This window comes from Gambusia affinis, linkage group LG23, assembly GCF_019740435.1.
Source record: "Gambusia affinis linkage group LG23, SWU_Gaff_1.0, whole genome shotgun sequence".
Classification (NCBI taxonomy): Eukaryota; Metazoa; Chordata; class Actinopteri; order Cyprinodontiformes; family Poeciliidae; genus Gambusia; species Gambusia affinis.
This window is the reverse complement of record NC_057890.1, coordinates 19,743,431-19,769,318: the sequence shown is the minus strand read 5'-3', so window position 1 is coordinate 19,769,318 and position 25,888 is coordinate 19,743,431. Positions and strand designations below refer to the sequence as shown.

At 47.1% G+C, this 25,888-nt stretch overlaps 1 protein-coding gene across 7 annotated transcripts; it reads left to right on the top strand.

Moving 5' to 3' along the window:
- The first annotated feature begins 398 nt into the window (after window positions 1-398).
- Window positions 399-25,617, top strand: stab2 (stabilin 2). 7 transcript variants are annotated; one of them, XM_044108387.1, is made up of 69 exons: window positions 400-554; window positions 1,346-1,470; window positions 1,547-1,662; window positions 2,180-2,265; window positions 2,763-2,829; window positions 2,908-3,003; window positions 3,085-3,207; window positions 3,552-3,748; window positions 4,237-4,364; window positions 4,450-4,583; window positions 4,739-4,818; window positions 4,897-5,046; window positions 5,340-5,483; window positions 5,556-5,618; window positions 6,098-6,214; window positions 6,284-6,337; window positions 6,410-6,490; window positions 6,637-6,789; window positions 6,902-6,961; window positions 7,061-7,162; window positions 7,241-7,327; window positions 7,411-7,522; window positions 7,603-7,783; window positions 8,831-8,924; window positions 9,003-9,161; window positions 10,047-10,142; window positions 10,237-10,329; window positions 10,406-10,453; window positions 10,665-10,798; window positions 10,867-10,969; window positions 11,076-11,153; window positions 11,233-11,322; window positions 11,460-11,567; window positions 11,924-12,055; window positions 12,537-12,665; window positions 12,746-12,808; window positions 13,479-13,577; window positions 13,655-13,850; window positions 13,922-14,017; window positions 15,005-15,062; window positions 15,148-15,221; window positions 15,300-15,425; window positions 16,422-16,495; window positions 16,573-16,644; window positions 16,887-17,006; window positions 17,085-17,129; window positions 17,205-17,288; window positions 17,410-17,559; window positions 17,855-17,983; window positions 18,119-18,190; window positions 18,493-18,669; window positions 19,532-19,621; window positions 19,706-19,852; window positions 20,011-20,070; window positions 20,150-20,273; window positions 20,373-20,522; window positions 20,605-20,709; window positions 21,019-21,126; window positions 21,210-21,403; window positions 21,483-21,624; window positions 21,720-21,853; window positions 21,934-22,099; window positions 22,532-22,638; window positions 22,709-22,828; window positions 22,895-23,041; window positions 23,160-23,270; window positions 23,339-23,473; window positions 25,223-25,378; window positions 25,434-25,617. In XM_044108387.1, the coding sequence occupies exons 1-69, from the start codon at window positions 492-494 to the stop codon at window positions 25,455-25,457; spliced, it is 7,638 nt and encodes a 2,545-aa protein (XP_043964322.1). In that variant the 5' UTR covers window positions 400-491; the 3' UTR covers window positions 25,458-25,617. The 7 variants fall into 7 exon arrangements, 5 of the variants coding, with proteins under 5 accessions (XP_043964322.1, XP_043964321.1, XP_043964319.1 ...); XM_044108386.1 differs by having other exon boundaries at window positions 17,205-17,303; window positions 23,342-23,473; window positions 25,443-25,617; XM_044108384.1 differs by having other exon boundaries at window positions 17,205-17,303; window positions 23,342-23,473.
- The last annotated feature ends 271 nt before the right edge of the window (window positions 25,618-25,888 follow it).

Here is a 25,888-nt window from a genome sequence, read left to right as displayed (position 1 = left end):
TGAGTCAGCAGGAAGACGGTTATCAGCCATGGTTGATGATTGAGCAGAAAGTTTCAGGAAAACAGGATTTCCTGTAGACTGAGGTCCAACCTGAGGCTCCTGGTGGCAGGCAGGTCCTCAACATTCACAGCAGGGTCAAAGTTCATCCCTGGACCCAGAACAGAGAGGAAACTAGAGCAGATAGGGTAGTTGACAGACAGGAGGTCTCAAACTGTGAGTCTGGATTTGAACCCTCATCCAGCAATGTGTGACCGAAGCGCTCTGCTGACCTGCTGCCAGGATCCGTTTGGTCTGAAACTGGAAGCCAACAGGAAGTTCCTGTGTTGTTTAAAGATGCAGAATGATCCGACTTCCTGTGGGTGTTTGAGTCTAAAGCTACAGCTCAGCACTTTTCCCTGAAGGTTGGTTTTCAGGAAGCAGGAGGAGGAGAAAGCCCAGAAAAGAGCCGTTCAGACCGGGTCGGACAGCAGACCGGGGCAGAACCAGAAGAGATGGAGGTCCTGTTGAGTTTCCAGCTGTTGGTTCTGATGATGACGGCGGCCGCCTCGCAGCAGGTAAGAGCATCAGGAGAGCTGCAGGTTTTCTGATGGGAACCTGAAGTCAGCTGGATCCCAGTGGATCCCAGTGGATCCCAGTGGATCGACTTTAATTTACTGCTGGCGACTGATCTGATGTCTCAAGGTGGAATGATTCTCTGATCTTCTGCTGCCTCCAAACATCTTCAAATCTGAGATTCATGAAATTATTTTCATTATGAAAAATAACATCTCTTCATCATCTAGTCTGGTTCTTCTAGCCCGGTACCGACCCACTGCTGCCGCTGAGGAACCAGACCAGATCTGATTTCCGATAGCCTGAGCTGCATATTCTGGTCCAACCTGAAACAAACAGAACAGCCTAGTCAAAGGCCAGGTGACTGAAATGCTGTCTGGGTCTTCAGAGAGCTGAGCAGAACCTCAAAGAAGCACCGATGGAGAGAGGAACCGGACCAGAACCACAAAAGACTGCTAGGAGGTTCTGGGCAGTCCAGTTGGACCCACTTGGTCCCATTTCTGACACTGTGAGATGGAGGTTCTGGGCGGATCCGATCCAGAAGATAAGCAGCAGTTAGAGCCATTAGCCTCACTTCCTGTGTTGTGGTGAGGACCAGTAGAACCCACCGGGCCTTCTGAACAGAACTTTGCTAGCTGCCTGCTGTTGTGAATCTGTTTGGATGGTTTTGTGGCAGAAGGAGCCAGAGGGAGTTTTTCCTCCAGAGCAGATGGAGAATCCGTCATTCCAGCTCCTTCCTATTGTTACTGGGGTTCTGAACAGGTTCTGTTAGGGGTTCTGTTTGTTTCTCCAGAATTTCTGCTCCAACTCCACGGTGCTGAGGACGCAGATGGCCTGCCACTCCTGCACACTCTCCGCGTATATTCCGTGTCCCATTGGATTCAGGAAAAGTCTAGGAAGCCTGGCATTCGGCTGCAAGTGAGCTGAACCTGATCGGTTCTGGTCTGGACCGGTTCTGCTGACCCAGGTTGTTCACCGTGTGGGTTCTGTGCAGGTACCAGATCCTGACCAGCAACCCGACGCTGACCATGAGTGGCTGCTCCTTCCAGTGCCGCCAGCAGGTGGAGGTGAAGAGCTGCTGCCCCGGTTACTGGGGTCCAGACTGCATGGGTCAGTACTGTTCTGCTCTGACGTTATTCTGCAGGAAACTGGGTCGGTTCAGAACCTCTAGAGAACTTTAATGGTCGACCTGATTATACCAGAGAACAGATCAGAACCAGCAGAACCTGCCAGCTCGAACCATTTGCACCCATTCCAGGTGATTCCTGACCCGGCCCGGTCCGGCAGGAAGCAGATGATCCTCCAGAACCGGGATTTCCTTCCTCCATGCAGATTGTCAGCAGTACAGAGATCTGCTGACGCGGCGCCAATCCCACAAGCTGCTCTCAGGCCAGCAGAACATCAGCCAGAACCTGAGAGCCACAGTTCTGGTCCAGGTTCTGGTTCAGACCTTAGAATCCAACCAGAGAGGGGAAAGATTTCCACTGCATGCTGGGAGGTGGGGGCATGGTGGAGGACCGAGGAGCTGATAAAAGCTGGGACTGGAAGTGGGACAGATGGAGGGAGGGGGGGTTAGCTTCCTGTCATCCTCCAGCCGCTCCATCAGCTTCCTGTGTTTGTGTTGCAGAATGTCCTGATCGGGCCGACAGACCCTGCAGTGGCAGAGGGGTCTGCTCTGATGGGCTGGGGGGGAACGGCACCTGCAGCTGCCAGGTGACACACGCACACACAGTCGTGTTTTCATCACTTGAGGGGACTTCACATTGACTTCCATTAATTTCTACAGCCTAACCCCAACCCTAACCATCACATACCTAACCCTTACCTTAACCTTTACCCCAAACTTAACCATCACAGAATTAAACCACTAACCCAAAAACAACAATTCCCCTCATGGGGACCAAGAAAATGTCCCCACAAGGAGCAACGGTCCCCATAATCCCACATTGTAGACAGAAATATGTTCCCATAAGGATATAAAAACCTGGTACACACACACAGATATAACTCAAATCTGTTAAAACCCAAATTATCCTGTAATACCAACTGAAAGACGGCTAGGTTTCTGTTGCTTCTTGAGTTTCCTGAACTGGATTGGACCGACCCACAGAACCTTCTGACTGACCCACAGAAGGCATCAGAACCCTTTTGGCCACATTAGTACCTCAGACTCAGACATTGGGTCAAAGTTGTTTCTGGTTGCTGTCCAGGTTGGTTTTGCAGGAACAGCGTGTGAGGACTGCTCCCCTGGACGCTACGGCCCCACCTGTAGTTCAGGTACTGTCACATTCTTCCATCCTGACCCCGGTCGGTACCGCCAATATTCCTTACCTGCTGTTGTTGGTTCTGCCTCAGAGTGCTCCTGTGTCCACGGTCTCTGCGGTTCTGGACTAAAAGGAGACGGTCGCTGCACCTGCTTCTCTGGGTATCGAGGTCCTCGCTGTGACCAGGGTACGGCCCTCTGCTGGACCTGCGGCACCGGGTTTCCTTCAGCCTGGACCTTTCTGTCCTGACCCGGTTCCTGTCTTCCAGAACTTCCAGGGTGTGCGGCCCTCGGCTGCCAGCAGAACTCCCGCTGCATGGAAGAAGCTCTGACAGGACGGCTGGTGTGTCAGTGTTTGCCTGGTTATGAGAAATCAGGATCTCAGTGTTTAGGTGAGTCTAAACATGAACAGAAGAGTTCTGGACCGGCTCGGCTTGGCAGGGTCAAAGATCAGAACTGGGTGGAACTGTACCTTTGTCTAAACTCCTCTAAGAACCTGGGCCCAGTTCTCAAAAACAGGAACCAACAAACTGGGATCAACTCCCATTTTGTGTTTCTGCGGGTCAGAACCGGGCCCAGCTCCTGATCTCCAGCAGCTCTGATCTTTTGATTGTTGTTCAGTTTAGAAATGTTTAATAAAGGAATTCATTCATTACCACCAGAGAACTACCCAGAACTAGAACCATCTCCTCAGGGATGGTCCTGGTCTGCTCATCGTTCCCTCTGTCCTCCACAGCCAAGAACCCGTGTCTCCGGCCGGTCTGCCATTCCCGGGCTTCCTGTGCCCACACCGGACCGGACCAGCACCACTGCACCTGCAACCACGGCTACAGCGGCGACGGACAGGTCTGCATGCCGATCGATCCTTGTCAGACCCAAAACGGAGGATGCTTTGCCAGCACCACCCGCTGCATCTATGATGGACCCGGAAAGGTAAAATTAGTCCAGAAATCCATTTCAGAGTCTGAGGGATCAGAACCAGAACCAAAAGGGATTAGATGGAAAAAAAAATGGGAGCAGAACGGGAATGTCAAAGAAAATCCAGAACCTAAATCAGGGTTGACGGCATGTTCTGGATCTAGAATGTCATCTGAACAAAAACAGAACATCTAATCCAGAATGGAATCGTGACAAAGGCCGGAAGTAATCCTGGGATCAGAGCGACGCTATCTTACTCTGGGGCAGGATGTGGAACAGGTTCAGGATCAGATTCACGTCAGGATTTAAACATGGTCTGGATCAGAATTAGGGACTCGCTTGACTAAGTAATTGTCTCAGAGATGGAATCAGGGGAGGAAAACGATCCAGAGCTAATTAATTTGATGCTATTGTCCAGACTCCCAGTGGCTGTAATGCAGAGTCCAGCCTGCAGGGGGAGATGTTTGTAGGAGTATTGTTGTCGGTGTCTGGTTTCCTTCCAGTCCCACTGCGAGTGTCTACCAGGCTTTGAGACGCTGGCTGACGGCAGTTGCAACCTGAAGGACATCTGCAAACCCGACTCCTGTCACCAAAACGCCAACTGCTCCATGGTGGGACCGGGTCAGGTCCAGTCAGTCCCCTCCGCCTTCCTTTACCTCACTGTTATCTGTATGCTCACTTGAATACACCTGAGTTTCCTGTTGCTTTGCCTCAAGGTGCGCCTGCCTCCAGGGCTACATCGGCAATGGGAAGGTTTGCTTTGGGAACATCATGGAGCGTCTCGGGGAACTGAACACACAGCCTGGGAAGGAGTGGAGCGGCCAGCTAAGCAACGCCATCTCTCTGTTCGGTGATGAGAATAAAGCAACATTCAATCTGAGGGTTGGACTGTGTGTCCTGCTCCAGAAAGTCCAGCGGTTCTGGTTCCATCTTAGCTTGATCTGGACCTGATGTTCTGTTCAGAGGCAGATATCAGCACTGATGAGGTTTGTTTTGTGTTCCCAGATTCCCTGTCTTGGCCTCTTCAGAACTTGGGTCCGTTTACAGTTTTTGTTCCAGTAAATCGAGGCTTCAAGGGAAACTCTGTGAGTTCTAGACCCATTTAGCACAGACAATCAGAAGAAGCACAGTTTTCAGGGTTTTTGTTGTTTTTTTAATTACAGATGCAGACTCTGACTGCAGACTTGTCCAAAGCTAAGTACCTGTGTAAGATGCACCTGGTTGCTGGTTCAATGCTGTCCTCCACTCTGATGAAAACGGATGTCTTCTACACGCTGTCCGGAAAGGCAGGAGAGACGGAGACGTCTGACAGGGTGAGAAGAAACCTAGCCGTCTTTCAGACTTTTAAAACACACAATGTTGGGTCAAGTGGTCCTGAGATATGGATCAGAACCAGAGCTCTCAGGAGAAAAAGCACTTCTATGAGTCTGTAGGTAAGACTCCCATGCACAGTTTATCATCTGCATAAAATTGATCCAAAGCCTTTGCAAAGTAATAGGTAGGACATCGGACACATCATGGAAGAAATGAGCTTCCATGAGATTCACTCATTGGACCTGAATCTGATGACCCGATTAAACCAGAACCATCCTATTTCTCCTTGCAGGGCAGTCAGATCAAAATCCGTATCCATGGCAGCAGGAGGCGAGGTGAGGTCATCAAGTCAGACCTGGCAGCATCCAACGGAGTTATCCACATCATCACAAAGCTGATGGACAGCGTCCCGGCCACCGTGGAGAGCAGGCCAGATGTGAGACCTTCTGACCCTGGTCCACTGGAGGAAATGTTGACGCCACTTTAACACTTTGATGATCTTCTACAGGAGAACTTGATGAAAATCATCTCTGACTATGGCAAATTGGAGACGTTCAAGTCCCTGCTGGAGGTGCAGTAATCAGATTACTTCTTTCACACCAGCTATCCCTTGGTTCAGACCGATGAAAACTTATTTAAGGCCTTAAATAAGTTTTTAAGGCTTTTTTCTTCCTTGTGTGGTTCTAAGAACTTGCGTTGACCTGATCTCAGAAATTTGTTCCAATTTGGATTATCTTGGAGAATCTGCAGTAGAGTTTGGTTCTCTGAGCAGAGCCCAGGAAGAAGTTTGGTCTTCAACTGGTTTAACATCCTGGACTTCTGCTCCTGCTTCACAAAGCAAGAGCAGACGTCCAGTAGCCATCCACTGAAGAACTTTGGACTGTAGGATCTACAGTGTCTTCTGTGGGTTGGCATTCTGTTCTGCTTTGGTGATAGTTTTGTGGGATCCAGAGAAGATCTAACCTTCTTAATCCAACTTTAGAGTAAAACAAATCAGCAAATCTTCAAGAAACAACTGAAGATTTCAGGGAGTCTTTGCTGTGGTTACAGCAAGCTGACCTGGCCTCTGTGATGGACCTTCCTCAACCCGTCACGGTCTTCACTCCGACTACTGAAGCATTTAACGGCATGAAGGAGGGTCACCTGCAGTTCCTCCGGAGTACAGAGGTGAGGAAGAATCAAACCGTCAACTGCTCAGAGATTCTGGCTACGATCTAAATCAGACTGACCCCTCAGGGTCGCAGCAAGCTAACAGAGTTCCTTCGGAACCACATCGTCCCGTCCACCTCGGTGAGTACCGGCTGTATGTCTCAATCCGCCCTTCTGTCCACTCTGATCGTTGTCCGGTCTGCTGTCCTGCAGCTGGAGGTCTACAACATTGTGTCCAGCCCCACCATTGTGACAATGGCCAACCAGGTCCTGGTCATCAACGTAACAGAAAACGCAAGTTTGTCAGCCGCTGATCAAAAAGTCCATCTTTCACTTTGATGGATCCTCAGCTGAGATATCTTCCAGGTGTATCAAGAATTTTTTTTATTCCTGCTTGCATTAAGCCTAATCTGTAATGCTCCTCCTATTGGCTGATTCAGGGTCAGATTCTGGTCAACGGAGCGGCCGTTCTGGAGGCAGCCGTGGAGGCCAAGAATGGACGGCTGTACGTGATGAACGGAGTCCTGACTCCACCCTCCATCCAACCGTTGCTGCCTCACAGGTGTGACATCACGGAGACCAAGATCATAAGGGTAGGGAGCTGCTGATTTTATCTGCAACATTAGAAACAGATCCAGAAACAGTGAGTTTACTGTTGTGATCCTTGCAATCCCATCGTACACCTGAAATCTTGTGATCCTTTAGGGTGAGTGTGTCAGCTGCACCAAGGTCCACCTGTTCCAGTGCTCATCAGGAGTCTACACAGTAAGAAGTCTCACTCTGCTGGGACCTTCTGCATTTTTATCCCTACTCTTCATATGAAAAGCTAATTGGATTTGAAACTTTCATTGTTTTGGTGAACAGGGCAACTCCAACTCCGGGTGTCTTTACAATCTCTCCTTTGACAAATCTCCCATCAAGGTCCCAGGCAGAGGTTGCACACCACTCTGCAGCGCGAATATAACAGTAATAGCAGCATTGGGATTTTATTGATGAGAGCTAAGTCAGTAATGTGTGGTAACATCAATGTACCTGTGTGTTCAGACTCCAGCCTGCTGTAAAGGTTTCTACGGTCCGGACTGCGCTCCTTGTCCAGGTGGCTTTAACACACCCTGCTCCGGACATGGCCAGGTAACGTTCTACCACCTGCCACCAAACATCCGGAGGAACCACCGTGTTCCTCTGACTGGTCTCAGTAGATGTCTTCTGTCCAGTGTATGGAGGGCATCAGAGGAAATGGGTCGTGTATCTGTGAACCCAACTTCAGAGGCTCTCGCTGTCAGTACTGCTCCTCCTTCGACAAATATGGTCCAAACTGCGACAGAAGTAGGTCAAGTGGACTTTGTGTTGTCCCTCAGATAGACGATAGAAGTTTCCTGTGTCAAATCTCACCTGTATGTCTACAGTTTGCCCCTGCGTCCATGGACAGTGTGACAACCGTCCAGACTCAGATGGACGATGTAAGCTGGACTCTTGTCTTCGAGGTTTCACCGGTCGGTTCTGTGAGCGACAGACATCTGTCTGTGGAGGCCTGGCCCAGTTCTGCCATGCCCACGCTGACTGTGACTTCACTGATGGATCACCCAGGTACCTGCACCCTTCAACAGAGCTGCTGAAACACCGGGCTCTGATGGAGCACCAGGTTCTGGCTCTGGTTCATTCCTCTCCCGTATTCACATCTGTCCTCTGGGCCTGTTGATTCAGATCTAAGGGGTCGGTTATTATATCTCCATTTAAATAAAAGGAGATATTATTTAAATGGAGGTTGTTTTCCCTCCAATAGTCCAGTAGACTTGGTTTGGATACCCAGAACCAGTTCTTCAGGGAGGTTCTGTAGGCCCTGCCGAAGGACTGATTCAAACTGATTGAGCTAAAGTCCATCAGATCTTCATCTGTTTTCAGAACCAACATTAGAACCTGTTTGATCACAACACATCACGAAGGACACTTTTCACCTGGACGTTCTCTGTTCTCACTGCTGCCTTCAGGCAGACAATACAGAGCAATCAGAACCAGAACCGACCGTCTCAGAGACAGTTTTTACCCTACAGCAATAACAAAACTAAATGCAATCAAAACAACCATTAATCATCATGAATGAAGTGTGTGAGAATGTGGCTTTTCTTATTTATTAGTTTTTTTTATCAGTTATTTGTTTTATTTCTTATAATGTGTGTAAACTGTGAGACAGTTATTTTGAAGCATATACACTATCTATCCATCCATCCGTCCATCCATCCATCCATTCATCCATCCATCCATCCCTCCATCCTTCCCACACAGAACAGGCTGAACCAAATCCAGACAGTTCTTCCTCCACAGCCTTCAGAAATTCAACAGTTTAGATCTAATCGATGTTCAGTTCTGTTTTTGAGCATATTTGATTTAGCATACTGTGACGTTCAGGAAAACCCATTCCCTTTCCAGAGCCCAACTTCCCAGATGAAGCGGTACCATGACTGATCCAGTTTCAGAACCTTTCTGCAGAGTTATTGTTCATCCTGCCTACCTCAGAACTCTAATAGGAAGAGTCAAAAGTTCAGAAATTATATTTTATCTTGTTCTACGGTACATTAATGACCAAACATCCTGGTAATTTTAATTATTTATCCCAGATGTTCTTCCATGTATCAGGTGTGTTTGTAAAGCTGGTTTCCAAGGCGATGGGATCACCTGTGTGGAGTCGGACCCCTGTGCTCCGCCTCTCCGAGGCGGCTGTAGTGTGAACGTGAGTTCCCTCTGTGTTCTGACCCTTTGCTTCCTGGTTCTCTGGGCTAAACTGTGTGGTCATTGCTGCCCCCTATAGGCCAAATGTATAAAGACAGGCCCAGGTACTCACACCTGCCAGTGTCTGACTGGCTGGACAGAGGATGGAAACGAGTGTCAACCCATAAACAACTGTGATGGTCCTGATGGGGGAGGCTGCCACCCAAACGCCTCCTGCATCTACGTTGGACCTGGACAGGTACTGCCCCATCACTACGGGTCAGAACCAGCAGGACAAGAACTGTTCTAAACTTTCCGAATCATCTGTTCCAAGAAACCTAGAAAGGTTTTAGATTGTCCAGAAGGTGAACATCAGGACAACCAGTTCCTCAGAAACCAATCCATCCAGACTCAGAACCCAGAGGTTCAAAACCTGGTCCAGACCAGAACAGTGTCACCGAACTGCACAGGTCACTGGAATGATGGGATATAATTAATATACACTGATATTACACGGCTTTATAGCTTCAGTCTCACATAGCATCGCTACCAACATCTATTTAGCAAGGTTTAGTAATAAAGAGTGTAATTAAACTAAAATATTTTAAAATATAGGGACAAAAAAGCCCACAAAACAACAAATTTTCTACTGATTAACCAGCAAATAATAACTTGTTTACAGTAACAACATTGCAGACGGCAAACTAAAAGACATTCATAAATAAATTTACAAGCTGCCTGTCATGTAAAGTAAAACCATGAAGTAATACAGCAGCTTAATGAAAGCCAGGATTTAAATAAAGTGAATAAAGTTTACTGTAATCTGCAATGAAATAAAAGACATGAAACAAAACGTCCAAGGTAGGACGGATTTATAAGAAATCTGCTGAGTCAGCAGATTGTGACGTAGCATCGATGAGCCACAAGGTAGGATGGATTGATGGGTAGCACAGATAAACGGATCACCTGTTCCTGAGTGTTTTGTTAAACCAGTTGCTAAGCTAATTGTAGCCCCGGTTTCTGATGTGGTGCTGGCAGTTTGGGAATGTAATGTTTGTGGACATACAGAGCAGGCCGGTAAAACTGGACCTCTGGTACCACAGATCTAACCTGAATCAGAACCTTCTCTGTGACACACACACAGAGTGACTGTGCCTGTAAGGCCGGCTATATGGGGAACGGACACGCCTGTGAGCCTGTCAACCAGTGTGTGACGGCTAACGGAGGCTGCCACTTCAGGGTGAGAACCGGTCCAATCGTACCTCAGAACCACAAGTCCTAGCTCATCAAGAAGCAGTAACAGAATCTGGGCTGGCTGGTGTCCCCGTCCCCAGGCCAGCTGTCTCCTGCTGTCCTCACAGTGGACATGTGTCTGTGACGATGGGTATGTTGGAGACGGACTCCTGTGCTACGGTACCATCGACCAGGTGAGCAGAATGGACTCTGGGTCGGCTTCATCTCCCCGCTGCAGCCCGTCTCAGTCTGTCTGTCTGATGGTTCCAGGAGCTGATGGTTCTGCAGGACGCCTCAGACTTCTTCCACTGGACCACGGTGAGTAAAGAGCAGCGACCCAGTCAGGAGCAGAACCCGGCTCCAGAGACTCTTCCGGCTTTATTACAGGCTCGAGGTTCTGTTGAGGTTCTGTTGGCCAGAGGACTGTTCAGTCAAATGTTTGCCCTTCTTGCAGATCATCACCTGATCCAGTTTGAGACTGAAGAGTGAAACTGTACACTAACTCCTCTATGGTCTCAACACCCTTCAGGACTCCGGTCTGTCTCGCTCTTTATCGGATCAGAACCTGACCCTTCTGGTACCAACATCCGCTGCCGTGGCTCAGATGTCCCCAGAGGACAGGAGCTTCTGGACACTGAAGGGAAACTTGCCGAGCCTCATCAGGTGTGCTGTCAGTGGAACTGGGAGTGAGAGGATGGAGACGTAGTGCTGATGTCTCTGGTGTCCTGCAGAAACCACGTCCTGCCCGCCGTCTTCTCCTCCTCCACACTGAGGAACATCTCATCAGTGACCTCTCTGCTGACCTCATCGCTTCCTGTTTCAACCAGCCAGGAGGTACGGCGCTAGCTGCTTCCCTTGCACCATCCAGAGCCGGGCTTTGCTTTCTGTTTGCTCAGTTTGGGTCAGAACCGTCAGAGCTGTAAATTGGTGTTTTTGTCAGATCACATCAGTTGGAGGAGCAACCATCATCGCTTCAGACAGCGCTGCCACTAACGGCCTGATCCATCTTATTGACAAGGTACTCAGCAGATCGGATGCTGCTACTCCAGTACCAAGCTGGTGCTGCACTACAGTCACGGTTCTGATCCGGTCTGCAGGTTCTGGTTCCTGACAAGAAGCTGAGCGAAGGTCTGCTGGCCGTGCTCGCTCTGAGGCCAGAGTTCTCGCTCTTCCGGTCCTACCTCATCGTAGGGTTTCACACACACACACACACACGCACACCCACGCACACATGCACACACACACACACACACACACACACACGCGCACACACACATCGTCCGGGTTCTGTAGGTGTTTGGATCGTCTCTGTGTTTTCCTGCAGGAGTACAACCTGACCAAGGAGATCGAACGGGCCGAGGAGTTCACTCTGTTCGCCCCAACAGACGCTGCCATCACACAATACCTCCAGCAGGTGGCAGCACCTGCCTTGGTACGGAATAAATCTGTTGGACTGAATCTAAAGAAGAATGTGGAGGTGTGGGTGGAGTGGGCCACAGCTGAGATTGGGTCAGAACACTAAACCAAACCTAGGATCGGTTGGAGATCTCAGTGTGTTTTAGTGCCTCTGGTCTTAAAAAACAATATGAGTCAATAAAACTCTAGAAAATCTACGATCCTGAACGGACCTCACGTGTTTCAGATGACCTGTTTGTCTTTTCTGGGATCTTGAACCACTTTATTTCTCCGGACTGAGAGTGGTTTTAAGTAATTAAACAGCATTTCTGACCCATGACCTCATATTGGTCAACTGACCTCTGTCAGTCAGTCTTTTCTTCCCATCCACAGGATAGCAACACGACCCGTTATCATGTGGTTCTGGCGGAGCGCCTGCTAAAGACTGACCTTCAGCCTGGAGGATACAGGGAGACGCTCCTCGGATTTCCCTTCCAGATCGGGATCTACCCTCGGAACGGAAAGGTCTGCTCTCAGACAAACGTCTCAGTCCAAGTCCTCTTCTTTTCTATCAGTGGTCTCGAGATGCCTGAATCATTATAGATCAGAGTTTGGAAGCTCAATAAATCAAAGACATTTCTGTCAAAATGCTCATGTTCAAGTACAAAAGCAGAATCCTGTTAATCCAGATCACTTTGGTTGGCTTCAGGGATCCTACCAAAATATCCTCAGAATTCAACAGCTTTCCAGACTCTGGGAACTATTTAAGGTCAGGAACACTTTCATTTTCACAAATGTGCCCAGATGCAGAACTCTGCTCAGAGTCTGGACTCAGTTTAGAGACAAAGAAAGAAATGAAGATGTGTTGGGAGTCTTGGGTGCGTTTAGCAGCAGAAAACAGTCCAGTGCAAACAGAGAGCGAGAGCCAAATGAAATCCTTCCTTCACTGTTCAGAAAGGCAACCAGGAGAAGGTGGATCAGCTGAGTCTTTGTGTTCTTCCTGCAGCTGTTTGTGAACGATGCTCAGATAAACTCCTCCAACCTGTTGTGTGGTAAAGGAGTGATTCACGGCCTGTCAGCAGTTCTTCACATCAACAGGAACCGCTGTGACAAACTGACATACAGTAAAGTAAAGGTAACATCCACCCACATTACCAGACAACAAAGATCTGTTGAGTGTTACTGTAACTCAGATGAGCTTCTTTGTTCTCACAGGGGCCATGTGGAAACTGTTTATTGCCCAAAAAGCAAAAATGTCCCATTGGCACCGACCATGATGTAAGACTTTTCTCTCTCTGCCATGTTTAATAAAGTACTTCAAGAGGACCAGGGCCACAGGGAGCCACAAACATGCACACATTTTAGGAACAGAGACTTACAACTAATGACTCAGTAGGTACCTTCATCCAAATGTTCCTCACAAACAGCCAAGGCTGCTGAAGAAAGGAAGGATGTACATGTAGGCAAAATTGATTCTAAGCAAAATGAAAAAGATTAAACAGCAACACTTCATAACTCACCACCAGTCATAACTAGGAGGAAACAGAAAGTTGACTCATTTGCAGATGATGTTTTACATTTGTCATTTTAAGAGACTTGACATCATCACCTTAAACTTCCTCATAACCCAGCACCTGGAAATGGGTCCCATGTGGATTTAGACTGGATGGGAACCAAGTGGGCCAAAGTTCACTGTGGGCTCACTGAATGGGCTCCATTAAACTGACAATTCAACTTTTAGGTTGATCTGAAACTGGAATTAGTCCACTTCTGCCACCTTTCTATAATCTGCAGAAACCCGCCCCATTAGGACCCACTGACTGGGATTTAACAGCCAGTACAGTTAGGGTTTAAATTATTTTCTGCAGAATCATCTGTAAAACGTCTAGCAAGTGCCACAAAGAGGAGGGGAGGCTGTTTCCTGAGCTGTGGTTCTGAATGTCTGCAGAAATCAGTGAGGATGAGGAGCTGCCTGTATAGACACGTCATCGAAGGAGAATCTCATATGACCATCGGCTGCATAGCAACCTGCCTCTGGAAGAACATTGTACGTCCCGCTGCTTCCACCGTCCCAACATGAAGAAACGCAGGAAGTCCTGAATCACGTTGCCTGTATATTTTCAGGAACGCAGGTGCTGTGAAGGGTTTTTCGGAGAGCAATGTGAGCCTTGTCCGGGTCCGAAGGGACAGGCCTGTTTCGGTAATGGACGGTGCTTAGACGGGGTCAGCGGCACCGGGGTCTGTCAGTGCAACAAGGACTTCCATGGGACGGCCTGTGAATCCTGTCAGAGCGGAAAATACGGCGTTCACTGTGATCAAGGTTCATGAAGCTGATTAAAGTAAATCTTTAGAAGAACTGTGTCCATTACTTGACGTTGGTTTCCTCTGCAGACTGTCGGTGTCAGAACGGACTCTGTAACGAGGGACTGAACGGAGACGGGACCTGCGAGTGTGACGTCGGCTGGAGAGGCGTTCACTGTGATGAAAGTATGGCAGCAAATACAGAACTCAGTGTCAACCTTCCACGTTTCATAACCAGTACACAAATATGAAATGAATTTCCTCTGCTTGTCTTTCGAGTTCTCCTTTATGAAAGTTTTGTGGAATTTTACTGGAGATCCAAATGAGCTTCATGTTAGTTATTCAGTTATGACTCAGAGTGTTAAATCTGTAATTCCTGCCAACTTCAAGGCCTGGATGGATCAGGTCCATAGAAGATGAATGCTGCTTCTCCATGTTTGGTTCAAGGCAAAATGTTGCTGACTACGTTTTCCCTTTGGGAATAATCTGTTGGATTGACTTCAGATGGTATGGAAATGACCTTCCCAGATTGATTGACAGCAATAGTTGCTTCTCTAATATAATTTTTACTTCCTTGGTGTCAATGCAACACATCCACATCCATCTAAAGTTAAATATCTCTAAGAAGTTTCATTTTAAAACTTTATTTCAGTGGGTTTTAGTCAGTAATTCAACACACAGCTGTCTGGTTTGGAGCGGCTCCAGCTAAACGTTGGTGGTCAGGTGGCCCCAGGTTTCTCCTGACACTTTTCTTTCAGCTTTGAACCCAGAAGTAACAGTTTGCTGTCAGAGTTTCAGTCGTTTCTGTTCTCATCATTTTTGGCAGTTTCAACCAAGGCTGAGTTTGATGCTCTGTTCTGGAGGTCGCTGTGTCTACAGCTGAGGGTTGGTGTTAAAGAACAGTCAGCTCCTTAGCTGGAAGCTGATTCTCCACTGGACTCTTGGTTGTTTAGGAGAAAGGCATGATTGGCTGTAACAGAGGCTTTTACAGCACAAAGAAAGGACTGGAAGGTCATGGAATCCCATAATGCTTTGGGGTTAAATGAGGTAACGGATGCTTGTTGCCCAGGAAGCAACTAGAAGAGCTGGAATATCCACGCTGACTTGTAGGAGACATCACCTTGTGGTTCTGCACCATCACTCAGCAGCTCTGTTGTGTTTATCTGATTGCAGAAATTGAATCCAAAGCTGATGAACTATGTGGTTCTGTGAAATGTCATAGCAGCGCAAAGTAAGTCATGGAAAACCTCCATGAATGACTCAGATTGTGTCTCTTCATCTTCTAACGTGCTCTTCCTCGTGATCCCAACCTTCAGCTGTGTGGTTCAGACATCTGGATCTGGGTGTCTGTGTGCTGCTGGGTTTGAGGGAAATGGGACATTCTGTAAAGGTAAGAACCGCCACCAAACAAGTGGACTTTTGATCTGATGACATCCTGGAAATACTGAGTCTGATGACGATGTTGCAGCTGTAGACCCGTGTCTGGTGAAGAACGGCGGCTGCAGTCTGTATGGGGTTTGTAAACGGACCCGACCCGGCAGCAGAGACTGTGTCTGTGGGCGTGGCTACACTGGAGATGGGTTTGTGTGTGTGGGTAGGTTCCCCCTTTGCTCCCGAGGCACCAGGATCTGTGTTCTTCTGTTTGAACTGTAGACTGAGACCCAGCTGGCTCATGAAGACCAAAGGTTCTCTTCAGGAGCCAGAAAAGGTTTTTAAGGTTCCCAACAAGATGCTTAAACATTTTTTATGGAGCTCAAAGATATTCGTAGAAGTTTCTTGACTTGGAGTAGTTAAAAGCTCGAAGCCCGAGGTTTTCCCTGAAGATATTTAAAGGGATCTGTAGGACACTTTTAATTTATTCAAGAACTACTAGATGTGTATGTAGAATTGTTAAACATTTAGTTATAAACCTTTCCAGAAGAATGACAAGCTAGAGGTGGTAACCTCTTCAGTCTAAAACACATGGGGCCCGCTCCAGTCAACTCGCAAGAGATGAAGTACTTCATGACTAGATCATGGTGATAATCAGACATCATCATGTATGATGTCAGCAGTATTAATTTGTAAATAAAACTTGAAGGTCTTAGGAGACTAGAACATTCTTGAAATGATGTTGAGGTGTTGAAGGCGTTCCACGAGTCATCAGGTAAATTAAAAGATGCTTTGACGCTCCGTCTCCTAAAGTAGACACTGGTAGATGATCTTTGGGCCATTTAAAGAGTTTTTGGACCTGTTGGTTTTCTGAAGGTATGTTACAGACATAGAAAAAGTTTTCTGTATTTCTACTGATCCTTGAATCAAAAGAAGTTTCTAACGAGTTTCACAGGTAGTTTTAAACAGTCCTTAGAGAAGTCTTAGCTGTACAGGTGATTTGGTAAAGTCTTTGTAAAACCACCTTTGTTCTGATGAGCAAGGAGGCAGTTGTAGAGGTTGATTCCTGCTGAATAGACTAAAGGCTTCTCAGTCAATGTCTAGGCATGTAGCATTAGTTTTGGAGTAGGACAGATGGTAATCTGGGAACTTTTAATGACTAAGGATGATCTCTCTGTGGTTCTAAGGAGGTGATGCTGAGTGTTTTTCATCTCCACAGAGATAAATCCATGCCTGAAGGGGAATGGAGGATGCCATGCTAAAGCAGAGTGTATCCATGTTGGACCAAACAAAGTAGGGGGTTTCTCCATCAGTGTCAATAAAGAGATTAACTTTATAGACAGTAACACAGGTACTGGTTGTGTTTTCAGACTTCATGCGTCTGCAGCAAAGGTTACTCAGGTGATGGACAGAACTGCACCATTGTCAACTTGTGTATAAAGGTCAGTTTGCCTGAAATCACACGTTTCTTCTCAGTGACCAGTTTGTTAGCCAGTAGTGTGGGTGGTCTTGTGAACAACAGACCTCTCCTTCATTTAGAAATCTTGTTTCTGCTGTAATGAGATGAACTTTTCCTACTTTTAGCTTTTAAATTGAATCGGTTTCCAGAGTAGTGCATTGTTTGAACATTGTCCAGAAGTCTAAATAATTAACCTGCTGTTATTAATTGACCATTTTTTCTCAGAAAAATGGTGGCTGCCACCAGTTTGCCCAGTGCAACATGACAGGACCTAGCATTCGGACCTGCACCTGCTCTGAAAACTTTGTTGGAGATGGTTTCAAGTGCAAAAGCACAGTGGACAGGGTGAACTTCTGCAACACAAACACTCACTGAGCCCTGGCACCTCACACATTTAACCAGCCTTCTGCCCACTTCTGACAGGAGCTGAGGTACTCAGGGTCCAACAACTTTTACTTCAGTTTGGTGGTGAGTATCCAGACATTTCAGTCTGTCGCCTCCTACATGTGCAATCTCATTAACCAAAGTAAACTCTGGTTTCAGATGATGGAGATTACCCTGAAAGGTCGTGGTCCGTTCACCGTCTTTGCTCCAAATGCTCAGGCCATCAAATCTAACAACTCCTTAGTGAGTCATCTGGAGGTAGAAGAATGCTTCCATGAAGCAGGCTCTCATTCCAAATAAGAATCTGGACAGATGTCTGGAGGTCAGTCAGTCTTAGATTATCACAATGTTGTTTTTTTTTCAGGTAAGCTCTATTCTGAAACACAGAGAAACTTTCGCCAACATGCTGCGCGGCCACATCGTCATGTGTCACACTTTGCTGCCTGACAACCTGAACCAAACCCGAAACCTGACCAGTTTGTCCGGACTTGTCCTCACCACTCGCTCCACCCAGGTGACCAATCAGACAACAGTTCATATCCACATGTTACTGTTTGAATGAAAAACTGTAGACTACTGAACCCAAGTTGCTGTGCCAATAGCAGCTTTGGTTACCTGCAGGATGGATGAATATGCTCCAAGAACCCATGAACTAGGATCCTGCCTGGAATACAGGGCAAAGAAATATGAATTCAGGCTTCTGAATGCTAGTTGAAATATTCTCCACATGGACACTAGGAATTTAGGAATGTCTTTAGATTTACATAGAGAAAGGTTAAATTGAACTGTAATGTTTGTTATATCTTCAGGGTAAAATCACCATCAACGAGGCTAATCTGACCAACAGCGACGACATCAGTGTTAACGGCATCATCCATGAAATTGACTCCATTCTGTTACCACCCAGCCTTAACAGAGACAATGTCCTGCTCATCCCGGTAGGTGCAAGTCATTCCTGACAACCTTTATCAATCAGCAGCCTAAAACATGACGTTACGACCTGATTGATGTCTTGGTCATTGTCTACATATTGCTGGGTCAGTCAGTTACCTGCTTGACTTGTTTCTCTGCAGAATCCAACAAAGGTGAACCTGACAGACGTGGCTGAAAGACATGGTTATAAAACCTTCTACAAGCTTCTGAAGGTAAAACTCTACCACAGACCTCCATGTCTAGCAGAGTCCATCTGATGTCTGGACCCAGCTGGGCCCCAGGAGGTCCAGACATGCAGGCTAAACACTGAGCAGCTCACCAGTCCAGTGCTACCTGCTACATTCATGTTTAATCTTTAAAACATTTCATTTGTTTGCATTAAACTGTATGATGTAATGTGTCCCAGTGTCTTGGAGGACCATTCCTTGGATTTTATCTGCGGGTATTTAGCCAGCGGGCCGGATGGTTTCAGAAACCCAAATATCCACCTGACTTTGTCTCCTGTGTGTTTCAGGACACAGGAGTGATGGACTCGATAGACAATGTGATTTTCCATCCAGTGACAATCTTCCTGCCATCTGATGATGTCATGGCCTCTCTGCCACAGCAGCAAAAGGAATTCTTGTTCAATCAACAAAATCGACCACAGCTCCAGGAGTACCTGAAGTATCACGTCATGATAAGCCAGAAGGTGAGGCATCGTCCCATTCAAACTGTCCTCTAGGCCAGTTGACCCCGACCCCAGGGCTGCGAACCGGTACCGATCCGTGGACCAATTGGTGCCAGGCCACAATGAAATTGCCACACCTTCACTGGTCCGCGGTGATATAAAGGTTGGGGCCCCCTGCTTTAGGCCGTGTGTTGGGGTTCATGGCAGTGGTGGGCATTGCTAACTAAAAGGGTTAGTTCCACTAACGCTAACGCGCTAATACTAAACAGCTAAATTCAATCATATTGATGCCCACTATGTGTCATCATTAAAATGTCAAGAGGCTCTTAAAGCAATTCATGCATGTTTTTGTTTGACACCCTGGTTGCCAATGTAAGTGATATTCTTCTGTACCTCATTATTCATTTGTTTCCACCTGAAGAAAACAACAAACAAGAGGGGAGGAAATAGAACTGCAACATAAACAAACTTCAAAATAAGAGCATAAACATGTACTTGAAAAATTCTTAAGTAACCAAAACCTCGAAACAGATGTTACATGTTTTTTATGGAAATTTTACAAAACAGCCAAGTAAACTTATTTAGGGGAAACTAAGTGCATTAGATGATTTCAAAGTTAGCTTGAAAACATCTAATGCACTAAATTAAAAGGATCTCTGTTATTAGGGTATTAGTTGACTAGCGCATTAGCATGCTCACCACTGGTTCCTGGTAGCAAGTAATGAAGAGATCAATGAAATAATCTATACCACTTTTGTTCTTCTCAACATAACTGCAGAGAACAGTGGAGAACAGACACCACGGAACATCTTCAAACTCTATGAAAAGTTCTTCTGTTGACAAAGATTGGACCCTCACTTTAAGGTTATTTCTTTAATCTCAGGTTTATGCAGAAGGATTGATCTATCTGGAATCCGGTCGGACTCTGCAGGGTTCAGCTCTCTCTTTCTCCTGCGGCGGTCCGGATAAAATTGTAAATACAGCAGAAAAGGAAACCATAGAAGAAGAAGAAGAGGTGAAACTAAGTTCTGAATCAGTGGCTGTTCTTGTTGATCAGGGAGAAATCTACGTTAATGATGGATCATGTCGGATTACTGAGAGGCATCTGGTGTTCAGAGCTGGGATTGCGTATGGAATAGACTGCCTGCTGATCCCACCCAGCCTTGGGGGGCGCTGTGACGAACAGACAGTGTTAGATCTCAAGGTAAGTCCTTGATTCGTCTTACTGGCCTTCTGAACTCCTCTTGGAGAAGGAGGATCCCCAGTTTCCCCTCTGGATTGTAGGGTTCCTGTGAAGAAACCAGAAATGTTCCATCTTTGTGTTGCTGTGGATGAACATGCTTGTTTTACTTTCTGTTCTAGATGAACTGTGGTCCATGCACAAGAACTGCTACTGTCTGTCCCAGAGGAACCGTGAAAAAGGTCTGACTCGGTTCCTGCTGACTGAATGTTTGATCAGAATGAGGAGCGTCTCCCATCAGATGCTTTTCTTTGTGTTCAGGAAGTTGAGAACTGTGATCTTCCAACCTTGTTCGTCAGTAAAAACTCTGGCTGTCAACCCACCTGTACCATCAACTTTTGGCATCCAAAGTGTTGTTCTGGTTTCTATGGGAGAGACTGTCTGGGTGAGAGGTCAAACTTTCATTGCTGTGGGCAGATTGGCTACGATTGGTTGAGCTCTTTTGTCCTGACAGAGATGCTGTGGCTGTAACTCCTGTCTGTAGTGTGTCCTGGAGGAGTCCATTCCCCCTGCAGTAACCGAGGTAAATGCGATGATGGTCACCTTGGTAGCGGTACCTGTACCTGTGACACAGGTTTTAAGGGCACAGCCTGCGAGATGTGCAGAGATGGCTTCTACGGTCCTGGCTGCAAAGGTGAGCAGCAGGGTGGGTGTCCTCCAAGATCTCCAGATCTCCAGACTTCATCTGGTTTCATAAAGGTGACTCTGTATTTCAGCCTGCAACTGCTCAGATCACGGGTCATGTGATGACGGACTCCGGGGGACGGGTTTGTGCTTCTGTGAGGAAGGTTGGACCGGAGAACGATGTGACATTCAGCAAAGTAAGTTTGGTTTAAACAGACTCTAAACCTGATCCAGAGTCCCCATGTGGTGCTGTGACGAACAGAATCCTGTCATCCATAACAGTAAGGGAGTGGAGAGTGCAGGGCTCATCTGGGATGATGGATGGATATTAACTGGTCCAGAATAGCTGGGAGATAAACAGGAAGTGTCTTGGCTTCGTCCTGGGTTCTGATGTTACCTGATGTTTAGCAGACAGCAGGACTCGGACCTGAGACCACCATCTGCTTCTCAGGTGAATGTTGAACCAGCTGCCTGATGACACCTAACATCTTCCCTATCTGTTCCAGCTGAGGTATTCCAGTGCTCTCCACCCTGCTCTCCAAAGGCCGTCTGTCAGGAAAACAACACCTGCATCTGTCGACCATTCCACGCAGGAGACGGACTCACCTGCACAGGTAAACATGTTGGTTTCCCTGTAGGAAGTGCTTTGGTGGCCCCAGTCTATTGGTCAGCCATGAAGCTGTCTCCATCTCCACAGTGGTGGACATGTGTAAGATCTGGAATGGTGGTTGTGCCAGAGAAGCTAAATGTTCTCAGAGAGAAGAGAAGGTGAGCTGCACGTGTCCTCAGGACTACTCTGGGGACGGCTTCACCTGTCTACCTGTGGACCCATGTGCCAGCGGGGACAACGGCGGTTGCAACGAGCACGCCACCTGCACCATGACGGCTCCGGTCAGGAACAAAGCAGCACTCACTACAACTTACATCCTCAGGTCTTTCACCTGTGCTAATGAGTCACATCTGTCATCAGGGGAAGAAAAGGTGTACCTGTAAGGACAACTACATAGGAGACGGAGTTAGCTGTGAGCTCAAAGAGCTGCCAATCAGCCGCTGTCTCCTGGACAATGGAGGGTGCCACCCAGATGCTACATGTACCGATCTCCACTTTGAAGGTAAGAGCATGCAATGGGCTTCTTCAGGGAAGGAACCAATCAGGGGAAGGAATCAGTCCTGAACCCTGAACTGAGATCTGGATGTTTGTGTCCAGATGCAACGCTAGGCGTGTTCCACTACCGTTCAGCTAAAGGTCAGTACAAGCTGGACTACACCGCAGCTCAGCAGGGCTGCAGGGCAGAGGGAGCCACCCTAGCAAACTACACTCAACTTTCCTATGCTCAGCAGGTCAGTGAACTCAACACCAAACTCTGATTTCTCACGCTAGATTGGATAATTGAATCTTCTGCTTGGGTCTATGGCTGAAGGGTGGACTGAACATGTGTGCTGCTGGTTGGTTGGACCAAGCCCGGGTCGCCTACCCCACCACCTACTTCAATCCCAACTGTGGTTTAGGACACGTGGGCATCGTGGACTATGGCACCCGGAAAAACCTGAGTGAGACCTGGGATGCCTTCTGCTACAGGATGAAGGGTGAGAGGAGAACATGCAGTGAGGTGGAGTTACTGATCAGCCACAGCATTAAGGCCACTGAGCGGTACCAGAACAGATCAGCACCTCCTGCACAGCTTGGTCAGAGCATCTGTACAGCGGTGGCTCTATGGCAGGGATCTCAAACTCCAGTCATCAAGGGTCACTGTCCTGCAACTTTTAGATGAGCCTCTGCTGCACCACCTGAATACAACGATTAGGTCATTAAGGTTCTGGAGAACTGATCCACACCAGGAGGAGGTCATTAAGCCGTTTCATTCCAGTGGTTTGTACCTGTGGCTCATCTAAAAACGGCAGGACAGCGACTGGAGGACTGGAGTTTGACACCTGTGCTCTCTGGTCTGGTTCCAGTCCAGGTGGTGTGTGTTGTTTTATGGATGTCCAGCAGATGTCAGCGATGTCTCTGTGTTTCAGAGGTGCAGTGTGTCTGTAAGCCAGGTTACATTGGCGATGGACTCATCTGTACAGGAAACCTGCTGCAGATCCTCAGGTCCACCCCCACCTTCTCCAACTTTCTGATTGTTAGTGTCACATCTTCAGTCACAGCTCAACTATTATTCTGCTTCTGAGCAACATTTTTGTCTTCTTCAGCAAATTCTGAAATACTCTGAGGTGTCTGAGTCTGGAAGAAGGTTTGTGAAGAGCCTCAGTAAGCTGGAAGTCCAGTCCACCCTGTTTGTCCCAGAGAACAGTGGTCTGCTGGAGAACCTGGTGAGTCTTAGAGTCAGAGACACATCTGGTGCCAGCTGCAGTGTCCTCACTAATGAGTCCCAACAGACCCTTTCCCCACGGGACATGGAGTTCCACCTGTCTGAGGGTCAGGCTCTTCCTCTGAGCCAACTGAAGAACAACAGCCGGATCAGGACTCGAGTTGGCAGTCTGACAGTCCTTGGGGTTGCCAACCTTCTCAACCCTTCAGCTCTGGTGAGACCACCAGCCTCCTCCACAGTGGGGTGGTGGGTTCATGGAGGTAATTTGGTTCTGACTAGGCGTGACTCTTAAAGAAGGTCATCTTCAGGCTGCATCTGTTTCTGCTCCTCAGGCTTCCTGTTTTATCAACAACCGCTTCGTCACCGACTCAGACATTCGTGCTTCTAACGGGATCATCCACGTCCTCCAAGGGCCTCTGGAAGCTCCTCCTCCCCATCCAGAAGTGAGTCGCGTCATAATGTTGGCTTTGTTTACCCAGCAGATGAGTGACTGTGTTTCTGGTTGGCCAAGCAGATGCATTCAGCCCACCGGGCTGGGATGGGAGTGGGAGTGGTTCTGCTGATCCTTCTGGTGGTGGGAGCCATCTTTGTTGGATACCGGTTCTACCACCACAGCAGCAAACCCTTCCAGTTCCACTACTTCAAGGTGAGTTGGATAAGTTCCCTCAGTTAAAACTGAGGGAACCTACAGGTTACATAGACAGAACCTATGTTCTGTTTTAAAGTCATGAACCCAGTAGGTTCTGGTAAATCCAGTCTTGCTCTCTCATTAAATAGTCTCTGCTGGGCATTTTTTGCCAGTTTTGCTGCGTTTATATTCCAGGCCAGGTTATCTATGATACAAACTTCCAGTTTGACAGTTTGTCCACAGATGTGCAGTGGCTGAATGTGTCTCCTTTACTTCTCCTAAAATCCACTATGAGTTCCTTGGTCTTGGCTGTTTAGGACAGAGTAATCTTTGCCCCTCGCTGTGAGCCACTCCACCTCATGATGAGGAAGACTATTGGTCTTAAAGATGGCCGCTGGCTAGGAGGGAGTGTGTGGATCTGGCTGGCAATTAAGTGAAAATCTATAGAATATCTCAAATATAACTCCACATCCAAGCAAATGTTGAAGCTTTGCACTTTGATTCTCAGCTGATGTTTGGACTGAAGGAGCAACATTTTAATGTTAAGCACTTTTTACTGAATGTGCTTGAACAACCAGCAAAGCCTCGTTAACTAGCAGGATTCTCAGCAGCTGGCAAAGTAACAAAAGATATGGAAGAACTGAAGCTAACTGAAGCTAACTGAAGCTAACATTGGATGTTAAGTCAGAAGAACTGAGTCACAAACAAACCTGATGAGTTTGATTGGAGAAATTCAACAACTGAAAACAATAATCAGAGAAAAGGATGAGAAGATAAAAGAGCTGGAAAAAAGAGTGAAGGACCTGGAACAGTTTGGAAGAAAGGAGGAGAAGAAAGATGAAATCTGGATTCAAGATGACACACACACACACACACACACACACACAGGACAACAGCAGAAGACAAGAAAGGGGAAGATGCAAAACCAGATGAATTATTTTGTCTTCAGCAGCTAAAAGATTTATTCAGCTGGACTGGAAACTTTTGCTGCTTGTTCTAAAATGCTGAAAAAAACAAAATACAAATCTGGATAAAAGGACAAAATTCCAATTTGTGATTATAAAACATAAAACTTTAGCTGAGGTTCTAATGGTTCTGGTTAGCTGAGGTTCTAACCAGGAGAAATGAACAACACTGACTTGGTTCTGCTGGGTTCCAGTTTTCTATGTTTTGTTTTTTCTTTTCTGTTTTTTTGTTTTTTGATGGAAGTGAAGAATAAATCCTTTAGTCAAAGTATTTAAATGTTTTGATCTTGCAGATTCTAGATTTTAGGATCTAGAAACTGATTTAGAGCAGAACTGTAATACTAAACTGCACGGTGAATATTATCCTGAAGACATTATTAATGTGAGGTCATTAATTCACTTTAATCGTAATATTAATTCTTCCAAAAATAATGAACAAAACATAAAGTTTAATGTTTTGCACCTGAGTTCCACCGTAATTAGCAGCTCCTCTAATCTTTCTGATAAATGCAGTGGGTTTGCAGCGTATGCAACGTTTTAAAGCACTAGAGGAACGACCATGTGGGGATTATTTTCTAGTCAGCATTTAATGTACTTATCAGCTGTTTGTGTATGAAAGGATGAATACCAGGATCAGCAGTGACCAGGCGCCCCTCCCTCACATACGGCGGCCCTTCGCCTGGAACTCTCTGCATTAACTGAACCTGTTGTGTAAAAACTCTGCATCAGTTTATAGATTCATGCTATTTGGAGTCAAAATGTTCTCACTGTGGAACCGTTTGAACCCGACTGGTTTCTACAGGACGACGACGGAGAAGAAGAACCTGCAGCTCAAACGACAAACTACAGCCGCAGCATCTCTAACCCGGTCTACGAAGCAGGTCCAGAACCAGCAGGTCCAGAACCGAGCCGGTTCAATGGATCCGGAGCCACTGGGAGTCTAGAGCCGTCTGTTCAGGTGGGGTGAGTTCCTGTCGTTCTGCTGCGATGTACAGCTGAGACCTGAGGTTTAGTCTCTGCAGGTGGAGGACCGCTGAACCTGGACCGGCTCTGCCGGGTCAGAACCACTCCTACAGCTGAGACCCTGAAGGATGGAGTCTTTTCTGCAGAACGAAGCCACAAACCAACTGAAGCGCAGATGTAAAAGTTCTACAGTGTTCTGGTTCTGGAAAAGAGAATAAAGTATCAACAAGCTGATCTGAGTCGTTGGTCTTTTCACATTAAATTCTACTAAACCCATAACAGCAGCAAGACAGAGGATCCACATCAGGTCCGAACAGTTCCAGAACCAAGTACTGCCCAGGTCAGCGTTCTGGACCCAGGTTTAGTAGACGGGTCTCAAATGGTTTGTTACAAAATGGAGGAAAACATCTGAGGAATCCGGAGCTGCTGAGAAGTTCAGCTGAAACATTCTGGGTTCTGTTCCCAAACGTTTGAGCTGCCCGTCCAGAACCGGTGCTGGAAATGG